The 20,214-nt window shown below is 34.3% G+C and overlaps 1 protein-coding gene across 3 annotated transcripts; it reads left to right on the forward strand.

The window, feature by feature from the left end:
• The first annotated feature begins 6,952 nt into the window (after positions 1-6,952).
• Positions 6,953-13,118, forward strand: LOC140889685 (uncharacterized). Of its 3 annotated transcripts, none has more exons than XR_012152152.1 (8): positions 6,953-7,293; positions 8,185-8,250; positions 8,940-8,981; positions 9,137-9,264; positions 10,095-10,330; positions 11,185-11,221; positions 12,537-12,594; positions 12,690-12,769. XR_012152152.1 is itself a non-coding variant. In XM_073297409.1 (8 exons), exons 1-8 carry the CDS (start codon positions 7,150-7,152, stop codon positions 12,767-12,769), a joined length of 786 nt encoding a protein of 261 aa, XP_073153510.1. In that variant the 5' UTR covers positions 6,953-7,149; the 3' UTR covers positions 12,770-13,118. The 3 variants fall into 3 exon arrangements, 2 of the variants coding, with proteins under 2 accessions (XP_073153510.1, XP_073153515.1); XM_073297409.1 differs by having other exon boundaries at positions 9,137-9,259; positions 12,690-13,118; XM_073297414.1 differs by lacking the exon at positions 8,185-8,250 and having other exon boundaries at positions 9,137-9,259; positions 12,690-13,118.
• Positions 13,119-20,214: the final 7,096 nt, after the last annotated feature.

Here is a 20,214-nt window from a genome sequence, read left to right on the forward strand (position 1 = left end):
AACTAAATTTTGCAATTTTAAGTATTAAATCAAATAATTCACATAAAATGTGAGCTTTTTAATTTTGAATAAATATAATTGATTTATATTATCCAAAATTAATTTGCTCGATTTTAATATTAAGCTCTCCCTTAATATGACATTAAATTTATTTATGTTTGTAAGTGTTTACAACTCAATCATGCCAAGTTCACCACGCAAACGAATAAAATTATTTTCATCTAGTGGTTTTGTAAAAATATCGGCAATTTGATTTGACGTGTCAACATATTGAAGTTCAACTTCATTTCGTTCGATGTGGTCACGAATAAAATGATGACGAATGTCAATATGTTTGGTGCGCGAATGTTGAATCGGATTCTTTGTAAGACAAATGGCGCTAGTGTTGTCACAGAAAATAGGGATTTTTGAAAAAGAGACGCCATAGTCGAGCAATTGATGCTTCATCCAAAGAATTTGCGCACAACAACTACCGGCAGCCATATATTCGGCTTCGGTCGTTGACAACGCAACACAATTTTGCTTTTTGGAAAACCAAGAAACTAAACAGTTTCCTAAAAAGAAACAGGTTCCACTAGTGCTTTTTCGGTCCACCTTATATCCACCAAAGTCGGCATCACAGTAAGCTTTTAAATCAAAGAAAGAATTTTTCGAATATCACAAGCCGAGATTTGGAGTATTTGAAAGATATTTGAAAATGCGTTTTAAGGCGAACAAATGTGATTTCTTTGGACATGATTGAAATCGTGCATACAAGCAAACACTAAACATAATGTTCGGTTTACTGGCAGTAGCATATAATAAGGAGCCAATCATACTACGAAAGAAAGATTGATCTACAGTTTTACCATTTTCATCCTTGTCGAGTCTGATTGATGTGCTCATTGGTGTAGATGATGATTTTGTGTTCTTCATCCCAAACTTCTTTAGAATCTCCTTGATGTATTTGCTTTGGTTCACAAAGAACCCATCCTTGCACTGTTTGATTTGCAATCCGAGGAAATAGTTAAGTTCCCCCATCATGCTCATCTCAAAGTGTTCCTGCATAAGCTTGGAGAAATCTTGACAAAGAGATTCGTCAGTAGAACCAAATATTATATCATCAACATAAATTTGCACAATCAAAAGATCATTTTTGACATTCTTGGTGAATAAAGTAATGTCGATCTTTCCTCTTGAAAAACCATTTGAAAGCAAGAAAGTAGACAGTTTATCATACCAAGCTCTAGGAGCTTGTTTCAATCCATACAAAGCTTTGTTTAATCTATACACATGATCAGGCAGTAAAGCATCAACAAAGCCATCAGGTTGTTCAATATAAACTTCTTCTTTCAATTCACCATTTAGAAAAGCACTCTTAACATCCATTTGAAATAACTTAAAATTTCTAGAGCAAGCAAAAGTAAGTAGCATGCGAATGGATTCTAGTCTAGCAACAGGCGCATATGTCTCATCATAATCAATGCCTTCTTTTTGACTATAACCTTTCGCTACAAGCCTAGCTTTATTTCTAGTGATAGTACCATGCTCATCAAGTTTATTCCTATAAACCCATTTAGTTCCAATAATAGATCTATCATGCGGCCTAGGAACAAGATTCCAAACATCATTACGTTTAAACTCATTCAATTCATCTTGCATAGCAATAATCCAAGAATCATATAATAAAACATCATTAATGCACTTAGGTTCAACATGTGAAACAAAAGCAAGATGATTGCAAATATTATTAAGAGAAGAACGAGTGGTTACTCCCTTCGAAGGACTCCCAATGATAAGATCTATAGGATGATCTTTGTGAAGCGTCCAATCCTTTGGAAGTGGTGTTTCCTCAACAGAAACATCTAAATCATTTAGACTTGATGAAGCCATCTCTTCTTCGAGTAATTCTACATCATCATTGTTAGTGCGAGAGACTATTGACATAGATTCATCAAATACAACATGCATAGATTCTTCAACAAGTAAAGTACGTTTATTAAAAACTCTAAAAGCCTTACTTGTTGTGGAATATTCAAGAAAAATACCTTTGTCGGATTTGGCATCAAATTTGCCAAGGTTGTCCTTACCGTTATTATGTATATAGCATTTGGAACCGATAGCCCGAAAGTATGAAATGTTAGGCTTTCTCCCTCTCCATAATTCATATGAAGTTTTCTTGAGAATTGACCTTATTGATACACGATTAATGATGTAACAAGCAGTGTTCATTACTTCAGCCCAAAAATATTTTGGTAGAGAATGCTCACATATCATGGTCTTCGCAATCTCCACAAGTGTCCTATTTTTCCTCTCAACGACCCCGTTTTGTTGAGGAGTCCTAGGACAAGAAAAATTGTGACCGATGCCTTTCTCTTCACAAAAAATTGTAAAACTCTCATTTTGAAATTCAGTTCCGTGGTCACTACGGATCTATTTTATTGAAAGATTTTTCTCATTCTCAACACGTTTGACAAAAGTTTTAAAATAATCAAAGACATCATTTTTGTGGGCTAAAAACAATGTCCACGTGTAACGTGAGAAATCATCCACAATGACAAATGCATAAAGCTTCCCTCCTAGGCTAGCATTCCTCGAGGAACCACATAGATCTAGGTGAAGAAGTTCAAGGGGCATAGAAGTAGATACAAAATTTTTGCTTTTAAAAGATTCTCTTGTATGTTTGCCAAGTTGACATGCATCACAAACAGAATCTAATTTTAAATTGAGTTTTGACATACCAACAACTAAATCAAGTTTAAAAAGTTTTTCTATGGTACTAGGACCAACATGACCTAGTCGTCTATGCCAAAGAATGTTGTCATCAACATTCAAGGATACAAGGCTTTTAATATTTGATAAAGATAAATTGTTTAAAGAAATCTTGTACACATTTTTACTTCTATATCCTTTGAAATTTATGGATTTGTCAGTCGTGAGTGATATAGTGCAGTGTTGGGGAGTGAACTTGACTTCATAACCTCTATCGCACAATTGACTTATGCTTAGTAAGTTATGCTTAAGCCCTTTCACTAGGAGTACATCATCAATCAAGCAGGATTCAGATATACCTATTGAGCCGATTCCTTCGATAACTCCTTTGCTGTTATCTCCAAAGGTGACAGTTCTTTTCTCCTTTGGTTTGATGGATTGGAGTAGCTCTTTGTTCCCGGTCATATGTCTAGAACATCCACTGTCTAGATACCATATGCTTGGAAGAACAGCTTTCCTATTTTCCTGCAAAAATTTATTTTGGTATCCTTTAGTTCTTTTGGGTCCACAGAGTTAGAAAAGAGAAATACAAAATAGATTTCTAAGAGTTCAGTCTCTCATAGCGACATCATCGCCACTTTCCAAGAGTGCTCCCAGTAGTAGGTAGGGCTATGGCCTCTTTAAAAACCTATTTCCTTGGACAGAGCAGCGTTCATCAGGAAGACCAGTCGCAAGTCAAGGCAGTTTAAACCGGTCTATGATGAACTCCCTTGGATCATGATCTCATAATACCGACTAATGAGTTGTTAAGTACTCTTAGGCCTCCATTTCATATAGCTCTTTTGATCATATTGAAATTTTAAAGATCTACATTTATGTCTAACATGACCTATTTTACAACAATAAGAACATGTAGGGGGTAATCTCATTTTTGCCTTAGCAATTAGGCTAGTAAAGTCAATTAATTTCTTACCATACCCTAGTCCACCTTTATCAAAACTACATTTCTGCATGCTAAGTAAATTATTCAAATTATTACTACTAACATTGAACTTATCAAAAGATTTTTCTAAGTGAGCTATGTCATTCTTTAATCTTAGGTTTTCATGCTCCTTAGTCTCTAATTCATGTTTGAGCTTTTTATTTTTTTTCTAAGAGATTTAGCCATATCAAACATGTTTTTATATGCATGTAGTAGTTCGTCATAGGAAGGTACCTCGTCATCGTCGTCGGAGACGATGTCATCACTTTTAGCCATGAAACAGATGTTTGTTTCCTCCTCGTCATCGTCACTATCACTCCAAGTGGCTATGAGTGCTTTCTTCTTTCCCTTGTCAACTTTCTTCTTGAGAAGACACTCATTTGCATAGTGGTCTTGTTGTTGACAGTTGTAGCAGGTAACTTCTTTGTCCGTCTTCTTTTTGAAGTTGTTTCCTCGCATAAATCTTTTGAATTTTCTTGCAAAGAGTGCCATATCATCATCTTCATCTTCTTTGGATTGGCTAGATAGAGCAATCCCCTTTGCCTTGATATCTTCTTTCTTTATTTTCTTCCTTGTTGACAGTTCCAACTCATGGGTTTTTAGAGTCCCATGAAGTTGATCAAGGTCATAGGAATCGATGTCGCCTTTGTTGGATTCTATGATAGCCGTCCTCTTGGCATCCCACTCCTTGGGTAAGGCGCGTAGAGCTCTCCTCCACACTTGTTTGGTTGGATATTATTCCCCGAGTTGGGCTAGCTCATTGATAATTTGAGTAAGCCTTCGGAACATAGTATCTACATCTTCATTTGATTCCATCTCGAATGTTTCGTATTTGAGTTGGAGTAGATCGATCTTCGTTTCTTTGACTTGATTAGTCCCTTCATGACATATCTCCAACTTGTCCCATATCTCTTTAGCGGATGAGCATATTGAGATCCGATTGTACTCATTCATATATAAGGAACAATGAAGAATATTCATGGCTTTAGCATTTTGAGATATAAGTTTCATGTCCTCCTTAGAAAAGTCGTCCATTCCCTTAGGAATTTTGACACCCTCAACCTCTTTAGTAGGTATGTAGGGACCTTTCACAGTAACCTTCCAAAAGTCATAGTCAACGGATTGGATATATAGGTACATTCGGTTTTTCCAATATCCGTAGTTTATGCCATTGAAAAGAGGAGGACGATTTGTTGATTGCCCTTGAGCATAGTCGCTCGCTAGATTTACCATAAGAACCTTTTTGAAAATATTTTGAAAAAGGTGGCTCTGATACCACTTGTTAGAACCTAATTGGGGGGGGGGGGGGGGAGAATTTAGGTTTTATTGGCAACTTTAGCAATTTAAAGCGATTATGCAAATACGCAAGCGGAAGACTTAAATCAATTAATAATAAGTGCGGTAAATAAATGCGTAATGTAAATAAAGTAGTAAAAGGGATAAGAGATGTTTATGGAAGTTCGACGATAAATCGTCTACGTCTCCCCTTCTTGGTTAAGATCGATTAACCAAGGACCCACTAGCACTTCGAACGACTTAGCTTTGATGGCTCCAAGGATAACCTTACAATTTGACACGATCACCGCGCCGATACAACTCAACACTTGGCCTTAAGGGCTCCAAGGATAGCCACAACACTCGTAAATACACTTGGCTTCACACACAAGTGTTTACAATAACCGAGCAACCAACTCACGAATGAACTTATACAAACAACCCTCGATTTTGAATATATATCTCACAAATATTTCTTTTAACTCTTGTAGGAGAGGAACTTGCTTGCAAAGAGAGTTGAGAGTGAATTGGTGAGTTGAGAAGGCTTCAAATGCCATGTATTTATAGGTGCCAATCCGAACGGGTTCGGGTCATTCGAACGGGACTTCGGGTCGTTCGAACCTTGTCTGATTGAAATTCAAATTCTTACGGCTGGTGAACTGTTCGGGTGATCCGAAGTCATCTTCGGGTCGTCCGAACGGCGGCATTAAATTCATTCCGGCAAATTTTCTTCCGACAAAATCTTCATGGCCGTAAAGGAGTTCGGGTCGTCCGAACCTGTCTTCGGGTCGTCCGAATTAGTAATTTCGTATCCTCCGAGAGTGCCTCCGATCTTTATTTAATTCCTGGAAAATCTTCGGGTCGTCCGAACTCACTTTGGATCGTCCGAAGTAGTCTCCGAACTTGTCCTCCGATCTTTATTAAATTCTGGAAATACTTCGGAGCATCCGAAGTTGTCTTCGGGTCGTCCGAACCTGGACAGATACTAACTTTTGAATTTTTATTCCCAATTTTTGATTATCGGTTCTTGCTTCCAATATTGGCTATACTCAAAAATATTATTACCTGCAAATTTCTCACTTTAAACTGTTAGTAACGATTAACCGAGTTTTGTAATCATCAAAACAATTTAATTATGAGAATTGTTAATGCATTAAAAACATTAATCTCATTACACGAGATTTGTATGCGTTTAAGGCGTAACAATATTTTTGGTGGAATTTGCTTATACCAAGTGCTTTGTACAAGTAACTGTTCATAATGATAAACACGGTACTACTGTCTGGGCCTTAGAGGTGGTACTATTAAGCCCAAATGTATACAATGTCTCGGATTAGGATTGTTGGACTTTTCTACCCTTTTTCCTAGCGTTTTTTCACACAACAGCCGCTTGTTATTCTCTTCCAATTTTTCTCGCTTCGAAGGTAACTTCATTTCTTCGCCCAACCAGTATTCTTCTTCTTCTTCTTTTTTTTTTTTACGATCTTCAGCTCTCAAGATTACATCTGTATAGTTCGGTATCTCGTAAAAGTGAAAATATTCTAAACATCGTGAGAAGATTATTTTCAGATTGCATCAAATTCGATAATAAAATCTATATTATCCAGCCAATATAGAGAAATGTCGTTTACCGTTTGAAATACCTTGGGAAGATCGTATTTGTTGATCTGGGATGAACGAGAATGACTCAAAAGATGAGGAACAATGTTTGTGAACCAAGTGGTTGTTCCGAGATGATCCCACATATATTTGTGGTAGAAAGGTGTAAACGTTAGTCGAGAGCATTTTAGTAAGCGATTATTGAATAATATCTATCCAAGAGTTTATCCAAACTAACAAACAAGTATACATAATATCTGTTTATTTTTATCATTCATATCAAACAACACACTTTTAAATTTATTATTTAAATTATCCACCAAATTATCAATTTCATCAAACCAAAAGCTTTATAAATAATGGACTATAATCTTTTTGTGATATGTATTAAATTAAAATCAAGACCCGGTTTGTATCAACAATTCTTCGGGTGAGGACCCAAAAGGCCAAAACCTGATTCCCAATTCAACTCCGAAGAAATTCAATTCGAAATTCCACTCCGCGGATAATTTGAACCTGAAATATTTATTTTCAATCGATCAAATTGCCCCAATTTGATTGTTCCAATTTGATTGTTCCTGGACCAATACTCAATTAGAAGGATGAGCAACGAGGAATCCGGTGAACGGAAGAGTGATAATCCATGGCCGCATCGTAGTGGAGGTCATAGTGAAAAAGAGGAGGACATGAAGCTATGGGGGATTCTTATTTTTGGGTTAATAGGAGCTACTGCCACCACCTTCGCCGTAAGTTTACCGCGTTTTATTAAAGTTCGTGTCAGTTTCTGCATTATAGCTGCGAATGGTACAATTATTCTTTTGGGTTGTGAATTCCTTGTCTTTAGTTGAGAAGTTGATGCGGAATTTTCCAAGTGTCGTAAATCTACAGATAGGGTTTAAGGATTTCTTTGAGGATACGTGTGATTGTCATTTCGTCTGTTTAAGCTTTGTGAAATTGCCCTTTTAAATAAGAATGAACAAGGGCAAAAGGCGGAAGTTCTAGAATGTGGTAAAAATTTGTATTTTCTTTAGTAATAGTAGGCTGTGACTTGTGAGGCTTCTATCTTGGCCAGAGAACTGAAAGTTCATTTCTTAAGACTGAAAAATACGAGCTTTCGGAAAAGGAAAAGCTTTGAAACCTTTAATCTGGTTTTCTTGAAGAGATGAAGCCCAAGTTTTGAAGTTTTTTGTTGAATTGAATGATGTCTATTTGCTCAGTTATTTTTAAATAACTGATAGAATACACTTTGAATTATGTAATGAAATTCTATTCAAGTATTTAGATTTTCTAACGCACCATGCATTTGTTCGCCTCGTGCCTAGGCACTACTAGACCTCCATCTCCATGCATTTATGCGCCTTACACTTCTGATAACTATGATATAGAAGATGGTGAAAGGATGTGACATATGAACATCTGCGTTCCTTTTGCAAGCCACTTAATACTTTCATTGGAAATATTCTAGAAGATACACAAATGAAGCAACTTTATTCTACTGACTGACATTCTGATCTTGAAAGTCCTTTTTTTTTTTTACCGTACGCACGCCTTTGAAATTTTGATGTAAGAAGCCATTTCTTAGAAAGCGTTTTTCAATTTGTCCTATACTTTGCTCACTTGGTGTTCTGCAAGGAAAGAAAGCTCTCTTTGATATATCAGCACAAAAGATACATTTCTCGTCTACTCGTACTAGGATTTTCAAGGTGTGCTTCTCACTTTGGAGCGTACCCCATTCTTTCTTATATTTGTTATATTTTTCTGTCATTTTAGCACATCAGCCTTATGAGACATGGTTGTATTGATCTTTTTTCTTCTGTAAACTAAGACTGGATCTATGTACTGTAAGTGCGTCTCCTTGTGGCCATCATGATGAAGTATTTGTGCAAGAGGGTGAAACAGGGAGATTGAGAAAGTGCCACATCTACTTGTGAAATTTTATAGCACATAACAATCTAGATTTATGTGGGGCCGGGGGAGGGGAAAAGTCTTTTGAAAACCAAGAATGAAAGAGGGACTTAAATGTTCCCAAACCCGAAAATATTTTTTTATGTTATTTTTCTCTCAAAACCATAAAACAAAAGAGAGAGGTGACAAGAAACCGATTAATACATGGCTAAAGGAGCAATTTAAAATATGTTTCAAATATTCATGCACAGAAAGACGCACCATGAGTGAAAACAGAAGTGTAATGCTCATGAAAATTCATGAAAAAAGGAATGAAAGCGTTCCAACATTTATTTGTGTAGTAACTGTAAAATTATCTAGGTAAAGAAGCTATGCTTGTTGTTGAAAGGTGTATGTGGTGGCGAGTGGTTGTCATTGGTATTTATAAAATACTTCCATGTAGTAATGTGCTGCTTTGGAATGTTGTAATTTGTCATTGATGTCACAGGTAACGCAATTGCGAAGAACAGCGGATTGGGTATACTCCCAGGTAATCATTTGCTTCATCAGTTTGTCACCACACAATTTAGATGTAAGCAATATACTATCATCTGCAAGGCTAGATCTTATATGTTATGACATTTGCATCTAACTTGCTTTATTTCCATTTGCTAACCTTGAATGTCATTGAACTGCAAAAAAAAGTTGAGCAGATCTCAATCAGCATGGAGAGATCACCGCTCTTTTCGAAGTTCTTTTCAGGAGGAGGCATGGAAAAGATATAATCGTCGCATGCAAGAAGAATATGAAGAAGAACTTGAGAGAGTGGTGAGGTGTTTGTTCTGGCTGATTTTGTTTTTCGTAAGAAAGATATTAACTTGTATGTCTACTGTCACTGTCACCTGCAGTTACTACTACAAAAGTTTAGTATACTGGAGTATTCCCATCCCACAAGATATTATGCAGCTACTTGTTCATATTTTAAATTTAAAAATAGGTAGCCAAGAAAGTGGTGCAGTTGAAGCTGCCAGATATTATCATCTTTAATGCAGCTATTCGGTCATATTTTTAAATATGAAAAATAGGTGGCAGAGAAACTGGTGCCGCTGAAGCTGCAAGAATGCGATCAGCTTCAGGAGTGCTCCTCATATTTCTATCTTGAATATTCTTTAATTTGTAGTTTGGAGTGTGCTTATTTGTTTTCTGAATATTCACAGATAGACATGAAGTTCTCTTCTAATTTATAAGAATCTTTAGCCCAAAATCAAGCGCAATGCTGATTTACATTGTACACCAGAGCCTTCCAAAATTATATTGAAATAATGTTACAGTTTCAAGCTGATAAAAGATTGGCTCATATTTTTATAGTTCTGGACTAGTCTTGTTCTTATCAATCTAGATTTGGCTCTCAGATTTTCAATTCTATTATTCTGGTTTCAATTCTTCTTTTAACAAGTAAAATCCGAAAATAGGATTATAATTTGTTCTCTTATCGAAGAATTAAGCGAGTTTCTCCTGAAGTCAAAGAAGTAAACTAATATGTTGTTCAAAGGAAAAGCTTTCTGAAATCTCAGTGTGCTTCTGCGTGTGCATTTCTGCTGAAAATTTTATGTAATTCAAATTTGTTTATTTTCTTGTTTATCAACTCTTGTGCTTCTTTTAGGAGAGAATTCGGCGCATGCAAAGTGTATTTAACAGAGAGAGAAATAAATTCAAGAATAGTTACCAGAACTGGCAAGAAAATGGCCAAGGTGCATATCATCAACACTCTCAGAGAAATGATTGGTACTGGAATACAGACACATCGTTCAGAGGTCATGGTAGTAATTTCAAGGAGACTCCTCGAGCCACGGGAAGGGCTCCATTATCACATCACTATTCGGTACTTGGCCTTGACAGGTAATCTTTTTGAGATATCAGAAAACAGCTTTTTCAAATCAATTTCATATAGAATTTTTATATTTTTACTTTCACTGAAATAATTATACCGTAGTTTTATAAAATCCATTGTCTGTAGTATTACTCTTATTTTTACTTAGTATAGCAGAGTATGTGTGTGTGCGTTGTTGACATTTTAGTGCTTATCAATTTCAGTGGTGTTTTTCTAAATGACTTCGCTCTGCCAATATTCTTGCATGGATGGTACCGCTGATATAATAATGGTATTGATAGTGATTTATTTCTAAATTGTCAACAGAAGTTAAAATTGCATTAAACAAGGCATTGTTAGTTTCAACCCTGACAAATGGATGTCCTAATTACCATGTTTAAGACTTTTTCTGGTCAAAGTAGCCATGTTATTTACTTGTATTACAAGTCAGAAGAGAGGTTTCTGATCGCATTATTTTAGGACAAACTGTAGTTTTTTGTGATTTTATGCTATTTAATGTTGTGCACTAAAAGGTTATCGAATCTAAAACAAGGTTACCTGACAAGGGACAATTGGATCACTTATAGGTTATAACATGTGTTATCGTCTCGCTCTATAAGTCTTATCAACCGATAAATGCCAGTAGTAGAGGAATATGCATTGATGTCAGGCCGTTTACTTTCCTGAAAAATTAGACAATTGTTCATGGATGGCCTTTATATGTTGTGCACATATTCGTCAACAATGATACATTAACATTAGATTTGTTGGTTCTTTCTCCATTGAGTGTATTTTGCTTTGGTAGCCCGAACCAAATACTTTCATACTATTATTAATCACGGTCGCTTTTGAAGAGTGATTACTTTACCTACCACCTGTGCAGGCGTAGGACAACACCCTATACAGATGAAGAAATAAAGGTATTTTCAATTTCAATTTGAACAGGAATTTGTTTTGAGTTGTTTTGTCTGGGTAGGGTAAACGAAATGAAGGGATGTCATAAACAAAAGAAGTTGGGGAAGATTCTCAAATTATCCAGATATCTCCAAATTGTTATGTTTCTTGAGATCTGTGTTCTAAAAGGCGGCGCCTAGAACCGCCTAGGCAGCGCCTAGGCGTTAGGCGGTTGCCCACCGTCCCGATTTTTAAACAGTTGAAGCTTCTGGGAGTTATTACATTAATTGACCGTTTAGACCGCCCAATCGCCGCTTAGACGCCTCAAAATCCGCCTAGATTAACATATATATAAAAATTTTATTTTACTCTTTTTAAAAAAGATTATTTGACATATTTGCCCATCAATTTGTAGCGGATGAAGACGAGAAATATGTCATGTATTTCAAGTTTGAATTCGATAAAGAGGAATTATTGGAGAAATGTGAAGATGAACAAGAATAATTAGATATTTAGACTAAAAAAAAACATCTCTTAGGCAGATGAATTTGATAACGACGAATTATTGGAGAAGTATTAAGATGAACCGGACTAGAATAATCAGATATTTAGCCTAAAAAGAAAAAAAACCGCCTAGGCCCCGCCTAGGCGCTAGGCGGTAGGTGATCGCCCGCCTACTGCCCAATGCTTTTTAGAACATTGCTTGAGATGAATCAAAATAATGATCCAATATAACAGGAAACAAAGCAAGTAATGAGATGAAATGGACTGATATTTTATTGAATGAAATTGATCCTGGAGTTGCCTCTGTACAATATTCCTCCACTATCCCTAGCTCCAGGCTAGTCTTTACATTCTAACCAACTCCCTCTCTCTCAGATTTTATTTCTTATTTCCTTCATGGGCCTTCTTGATTCTTCTGGAGTAAACGTTCTTGATAGTGAGCCTGCTAGTATCCTTTGGCTTTGTAAAACAAATCAACTATGAGAGTGTCATGTGTGGGCCTTTTGCTACCCTTTTAGTTTGTCACAATTATATGAGCCAAATATAGTAGATAAACATCCAAATGGTTCTACAATTTTTTGTTGTGAAATTCTACCAAAGAAACATTGCCTCAAATCTTAAATTTCTATTGTTGTGCTGAAACAATCTTGGTAGATGCTACTCCATGTATCTGTTTATGATATAATACCTGTAATCCACTCGGATCTTGAACTGCAACCATATTGCCACTGTGTGACAATTGTGTTGTGACTTGTGAGATGGGACCCCTTTAGTTCTTCGTGTTTTCTTTGCTAGTTTAATTTTGATCATCTTTCATATCTTCCACATTGTTAACAGTCAGCATTCAGAGTTAAGGCAAAAGAATTTCACCCTGATCAGAATCAGGATAAAAAAGGTGTTGAATTCACTACCGACTGCATATTTTATTTTGAACTTTCTTTCATCTGATTGCTTAGTTGCTCTTATCTGCTCGACGTGTGTTTCATCCAGAGTTTGCTGAAGCAAAATTCAAGGAAGTTATGGTGTCATACGAGGCTATCAAGACAGAAAGAAAGAATAATAAGCAATAAGAAGAAGCTTGAAAGAAGTTGCTTCTCTCTGTTCCGGAGTCTCGTGAAACTGCTGGCTTGATAACCTCAACATATATGTGATGGTGCAAAATTTTCATTTCTCTAGAGTTTGTTGCTATATATGCAACGCGAAACTGTCTCATCTTTTCTGGGTTGGTGGTATTTGTTGACGGTCACCAAGAACCAGGTTCCAGTTTTCGAGGTTAAGTTTTGCCCGGATAACTCGAGGTTGTGATTCTTGTATTCAAGCATGCTACAAGCCGTGTATAAAAGAATAAACACACATATATAACTGGAATAGTTGGGATATTACGATTTGGTATAAGATTGCACATAAGTTATTACGCCCGATGAATGGTTTCGACCGCGAACTAATTCCGATATGGTCTTATCCTGTAAAAATGTTATATCTAAGTTTCTAAAATAGTTGATTTTATAAATTTAATAAGTATGCACGTGTTAGTTGTTACCTCAATATTTCTAGGAACCCGTTTTTCCTAAAGAAAATTTTCAAGAAAAGAAGTAAGAAATAAAACTTGTATTTTTCTCCATGTGCTATTATTTGCGTATTCATGCGATAAAAAAAAAGTAGATATCTTTTTTATTAAAAAAATAAAATAAAACTACTTGAAAACATGAGTATATGAAGTTTGTTCTCTCCTACCGTCCGTTTCAATATCTCAATCGATGGACAGCTAATAGTGCACGTGACAATTATACGAACACCTACTGGCTAGTCCAAGTGCTTTCCTTCAGTCACGGTCTAAATCTAATCTGTGCAATAACTTTGTTCTTTCATTCTTTTTCAATGTCGTAAATGTAAATTGAGGGTAGCGGGGTGGCCAGTGACCGCCTATCACATCGGTCGTCTAGATGGTCAAATTTTTTTTCACCATTTTTTCATAGGTAATTTGTAATTATTTTGTATGATTATATATAATTATTGATATGTCGACATTTTTATATGTTTACTTGGATTAAATTGTCAGAATTAGGTGCGTTTTGATTGATTAAATTCATTTTATAGTTCTTAATCATTGTATGTGATTTGACGAATGTAAAGAGAATAAATGGAGCAAAGGATGAAAGAAAAGCGCAGAAAAAGGAAGAATTTGGAGTAGGAAAGAGCCGCAAGAATGAATTACGGAGCAGCAATGGTCAAAAATTAATTTTTAAGGCTAGAGATGTCCAAATCCGATCTTCACCGTTCAAAATGAAGTTCAAGATGTTTTAAAGTTGATGTCCAAATTTTGGCCAGATCCGACGGCTAGATCTCGAGATATAAATTTTTCAAAAAAACTGCGCGTTGAAAGGGAGGTATGCACGGACCCAGACACGGACTAGGCACGGGGTCCGTGCATGTCGCGAAATTTTAAAATTTGGGACAGAACTTTGCTCGCTCGATCGGTAAGTTTCAACCGATTGAGCGAGATGCGGATTTCAAGAAATATTATTTGAGAAGAAAACTTTTGTGGGAAGGACTCTAGCTTTAATTATAATATATTATCTCGATTTTTAGGGCTGGGAAATCAGAGTTTTGGATGGTTGAAGAGAAAAGAATACATCTGGCGGCTAGGTTTTTCTTTTTTTGTTCTTAGATTTAATTTCTTATTCAATTCTTGTAAGTTTTTAGAACTTGGTAGAGGAAGACAAACCTTTGAAGTTTTATTCATCTTGTGAGATTTTGATTGTCATTGTTTAATTTTTATTGGAGTATCAAGAGTTGTTTGGAATTTATTTTATGCTTGTATGTGAGATTATTGGATTGATCACCCTGTGATTCTACCATACAAACTATAGTTGAATTAGATATCAAATCCGTAATTGTTTGATTTCTCTAATTTGCGAAGCAACTATGATTAATATTTTTCGCTTGTGAATTTGTTAATTCGTAGGAACAACAATTGACTAGATTAAATACAACCGCTTGTGTTTGTATTGTTTAGCTTCATCAATCTCACTAGTATGAATGCTAATATGCTATCGTAGATTTAAATCTTGATCGCTTATATCTTGATTGATTTATTGGTAAGAGTTAATTTAGAACGCTTATGTCTAATTAACTAAAATTAAGGTGAGATAAGAATTAAATTTTCAATAGTGAATATTCAATGAGAATTAATTATTTTCAGGGAATCGATGATCGAGTGAATAACTTCAAGGGTGTAGTCGACCGATACCAATGCTTGTTTTAATTAATTGTTTCGTTATTATTTTAATATTGCATGCTAGTGATAAAATTTATTTAATTTGCTTTTAATTATTAGTAGTTAATTTCAAAATCCAAAAATCTTCATTTTATTTATTTTCAGTATTTGAACACAATAAATTTTGCTTTTCTCGTGGAAATGATCTCTACTCTCGCTACTACATGTTTATTTAGTTTAACTGAGTTGGGTTAATTTGGGCGTGATACGACTAAGCGCTACCAATTATCAATGAAAAAAATTGTTAACAAATTATGTTATGTAATATGTAATTAAATAATTAATGCTTATGCATAAAGAAGATTCATACAATATAATAGAATTTAGACAAAGTACAAATAAATATATAAATGCAAACTAAAAAAATAATTAAGGTGATGACTGATGGCGATGGAGGCTATTTGAGGCAGGGTAGCTGATTGTGGAGGATAGTTGAAACAAAAAGTAAAGATAAAAGAGAGTAAAATATGTTTTATTATATCTAGTTTTTTTTTTTTAAAAAAAAAAAATTGATAGATTTCGACTGACTTTTAAAACCAATTGACTTTAATAGTTTTCTGAGATTTTAAATCATTCACGGTCTCGTCGCCGGCTCACCCTCCTTGCCCACCAGATAATAGCCTTGGACCGTCTTAGACAAATGCGAGGTGGTCGAGGGTCGTGTCATGCATAGTTGGCCATCTCGACCGTCATTTAAAATCATGTTCTTTTTTCACTACCCAAATTATATATATTCGAGCTTAAAATTTCGTACAATGATGCAACTTTTTATCCGAGAGATTTTATTGATTATTATGATATTAGTTCTCAAATTCCATAAAATTTCAACCGTATAGAATGAGAATTGAGAAAAAAAAAATAACAAACTTTGGTGGCATCTTTTCTTGATTAAGGGAAAAGCTACCAAAACTTTGGTAAGCGGTGGTCCTTCGGTTTTATTATTCACTCTTATTTTTATTTATTTTTTTATTGGGGACAAATCAACAAGGACACAAAGCCCCAACAATTAAGGAGTTTGGCTACAAGTTTGAGTGGTTGAATATGATTGATTGTCACTCACTTGACACTCGTAATAAATATCGAACGATGAACTTGTATAAGCATATATGATCATTCTACACGATTAAATAAGCTTGACTTACGATGCATTATGCGAGTTTGATTATTGAAGAGGCTTCTCATGATCCATTGCCAAAGCTTGGGGAATCTGACTCTCAACGTAGAGAACTTTGCATGAATTATGCGAGTTTGATTATCGAACGATGGACTTGTATAAGCATATATGATCATTCTACACATCACATCAGTGGCGTACCCAGGATAATCAACCAGGAGGGGCGAATTCAATAAATTAAAAAAAATATTACACCACAAAATATATAATAAAAAGTCATATATTAACTTCATATGATTTTACAATACACTCCGAAATTTCATAGTTTGAAAATGTTGAATAATAATTTCAATATCAACTGTATCAAACATATCACACTCAATATATGATATCAAACCATCATCTAACACATCATCTCCCAACCGCTTACGAGGTGATATTTTGATTATTTTTATTGTTGAAAACACTCTCTCTACGGTAGCAGTTGCAACAAGTAATAACAATGTTAACTTTAAAAGTAAATATCTCAAATGATATAATCGATCTTTATTCGATTGGAACATCATTTTAGCAAGCTCGCTAATTCCCCCAGCCTTAGAGAACCGATTGTTACTTCGCATGTCAAAAATAAAGTTATGAAGTTGATACTCAAGATGCATTAAATACATCAAGAAGAAATCAGGTGGATAAAATTGAGTAAACTGAATCAAATTTCTCATGTCACATTCAAGCATAAAAGACATTTCATTTTTCAAAAACAAATATGAGTCAATACAAAGCATACTATCAAATCTATTATAGTCTAAAATAAATTTATTCTTATCTTATTCATCAAATATCATTCTAATCAATATAAAATTAAATCAACATTCTAAAATATATATTATATATAGAACTAAGTTTTTTAAAAAAAATTCAAAGGGGCGGTCGCAAAATTAAATTTATATTTAAAATATATATTATGTATATAGATAGTACTAAAAAATTTTATAATTTCAAGGGGGGCGGTCGTACCCTTTCAGAACCATGTAGGTCCGCCACTGCATCACATAGAAAATGCCTTGCTGATGATCAGTCGTTGTGCATGTAGCTCAACACATGAAGCTCTGTTAAAATGTGAGAGAGCTACATCAATATATACGAGAATAATTGCATTAGATAGAGCATAGACTAACCTGTAGATCACCAATTCGAGTCGTATATGTAAACATGACATTTTCTAAGTATCCATTGGTACATGCACACGAATATGATTAGAAGACGAGACCGATCTTAATAATTTTTTGGCCCGAGTTTAAATTTATAAAAAGACCATATATCATAATGTGTATTAATATTCTTTTAATTAGACTCATAACAACTTTTTAGAATTAAATCACTATATTAACGGCGATATAAAAAAAAATAATATAATGTGCAATATATAGTCAAAATATTTCTATTATAATTGAGTAATGAGATCAAACATGCATGTACAAAATTATTACTATAAAACAACGCGCCTTACAATTTTAGAGTTAAAAATATTAATCAAATTGTTCGGTAATTTTTTTATCAATTGATAACATAGTCAATCTATTCAATATTTTTTTGCATAAATGGTTGATCGGGAAAAAGTATTGATGAGCTTTAATTTTGAAAAACTTTATTTTGCACGACGTAACCATGATAGTCAAAAAAAATTTATAAATAATATGAGCATTTGAGAAATATCCATATATTTTCTTCAAGTTATTCACAATACCAATTGTTGATTTTGCTTCTTTTGATAATGAAAATTTTAAGAATATTAACTCCGAAAATAAATCTTTCTCGTTAATACTAGATAACCCCTATGAGTAACAAAATAGGTTTTTATATTGGTCAAATTACACTATTGTATAATAATTTAGAGAATTTTTTTTTGTCCCTAAGAGAGTTTTTAAGTTGGTGAAATAGTTGAACGCTTGGCCAAAAAATCAGGAGTTCAATTCTCCCTGCTGAAACCTTCTTGGACTAGTCCGTCGTACAAGATTTGTTCATTGCGGTATATCTGACTAGCATAGTTTACAGACTATTGCGTTAGTTTGAAAGTTTACTCAGTGTGCACCGAAAGATAGCGACTGAAGATTCCTATGTTATAAAAAAAGGTTTTTCTTGTTTATATATATTGGGCACAAGAAAATTAAATTTATATCGAGGACAAAAATTATCAAATTAAAGACCTAATAATAAAATTTATAAATAAAAATTTAAGAGGCCCGGGAATAATAATAAAAATTTAATACTAGGCAATTATGGCCCCAATAAAAATGATCAGCCCGAATCGGATGACTCATGTGCCTCCAAATAGCAACCGCGGCCCTGCACAAGATGATCTTATCCCTAAAAAAACTAATTGTTTCATATATATGAGCTTATTGCAATTTGCGGGTAGGCCATATAATTTATAAATTCAATCAATTGTTGCATCATTTGTATGATTCTTACTTGAAATTTAATGATCAACCAACTAAACCATACAAAATTAGACATGATTAGTGTGTTTTGTTTTCATTATTAGAGACATACAACATGTGCATTGACGAGTAATTAAACCTTGTAGGGTTAAGCAAGCAATATTGCAACAAAAAAAATTGAATTATATTATAATTGGATATATAATATTACAATAACCGATAAATTTAATATCTTGTTGATCCCTCCATCTCTATAATATTACAATAACCGATAAATTTAATGTCTTGTTGATCCCTCCATCTCTAGAGAGGTGGTGAAGCTTTTGATTCTTTGAATGATCATTAAAGACATATGTCTTTATGTGGCACCTACCACATTATGAATCAAAGGATCCGTATGGACAAATAGCTAGCATATTCAATTTTCAGATTTTTATTTATTTTTCCCAATTTTTTTTTTGTTTTTGTTTTATTTTAACGATCCATTGTAATTATTAAGTTATGCTCTAATTAACAATCATCAGCTATAATTTATGATGTATCACGTGTCAGAATTCCCTAAATTTAGAATAATCAAATCAAATTGACACATATATTTGGAGAGCAAAAAAAAAGAATATTATGGGATCTTTCATGTTTTTTTTTGGGACCAATAATTGTTCCTGCTGGATAGAGGACGAACCATGCGTTTGGACTAATATACAATTTAAAAGATTTGAGTTGCATTATTAACACTAGCTATAACTTTTGGTAATACGACAAACGTTCGATCCTACAATTGGTATCAGATCCAAGGTCTTGTGATTCATTATCATTGATTGTAATGAGTACAATTATTGTAAGAGATTTTTGGGGTTTAATAATTGTTTCTGATAGATAGAGTGAGCGATTGTAATAATTATCCCTGCTGAATAGAGTTGGCGATCGAATCATGACATTTAAGCTACTATACAGTTTAAAATATTTGAATTGCACAGTTACCACCAGCTATAGTTTTTTTTAAAACGACAAGTATTCGGCCCTACGGTTATTTTTTTCGATTGAATTGAGAAAAGATATAATTTTAAATATGAGTTTCCCGTAAATTAATTAATTAATTAATTTCATTAAATAACTTGTGTAGGACAGCGTTTTACCAAAATCTTAGCTGGTGATAATGGTGCCACTCAAATTTCTTTTTAACCGCACAGCAGCCCACCCAAGCTTTATGGTTCGATCGCTCTACCAAGCAGAGCCAATTATTGCGCCCCAAAAATCTCTCTCTTAATAATTGCACTCCATGAAGTAAATGGAAATCGAACCCATGACCTTGCATCTGATATCAATTGTAGGATCGAGCGCTTACCGCTTTACCAAAAGCTATAGCGTGCTGGTGGTAATGGTGCAACTCAAATTTTTTTAATTGCATAGCAGTCCAAACGTCATGGTTCGATCGCTCTACCAAGTATGTACAATTATTGCACCCCAACAACTTTCATTAATCAAAACAATCAAATATTAAAAAAGGTATATTAAGATCATGTTAGGCAAGAGGAAATTAATTGTAACAATACTCCCACATAAAAATAGATGTCATATGTGAAGTATTTTTGTAACACACAGAAAATCCATAAATCTAGTCACGAGTATTAATACGATTTTAAATTAAATTTAAGAGATTTTATTTTATTTATTTATGATTTAAAG

This window comes from Henckelia pumila, chromosome 1 (assembly GCF_033568475.1).
Source record: "Henckelia pumila isolate YLH828 chromosome 1, ASM3356847v2, whole genome shotgun sequence".
Classification (NCBI taxonomy): Eukaryota; Viridiplantae; Streptophyta; class Magnoliopsida; order Lamiales; family Gesneriaceae; genus Henckelia; species Henckelia pumila.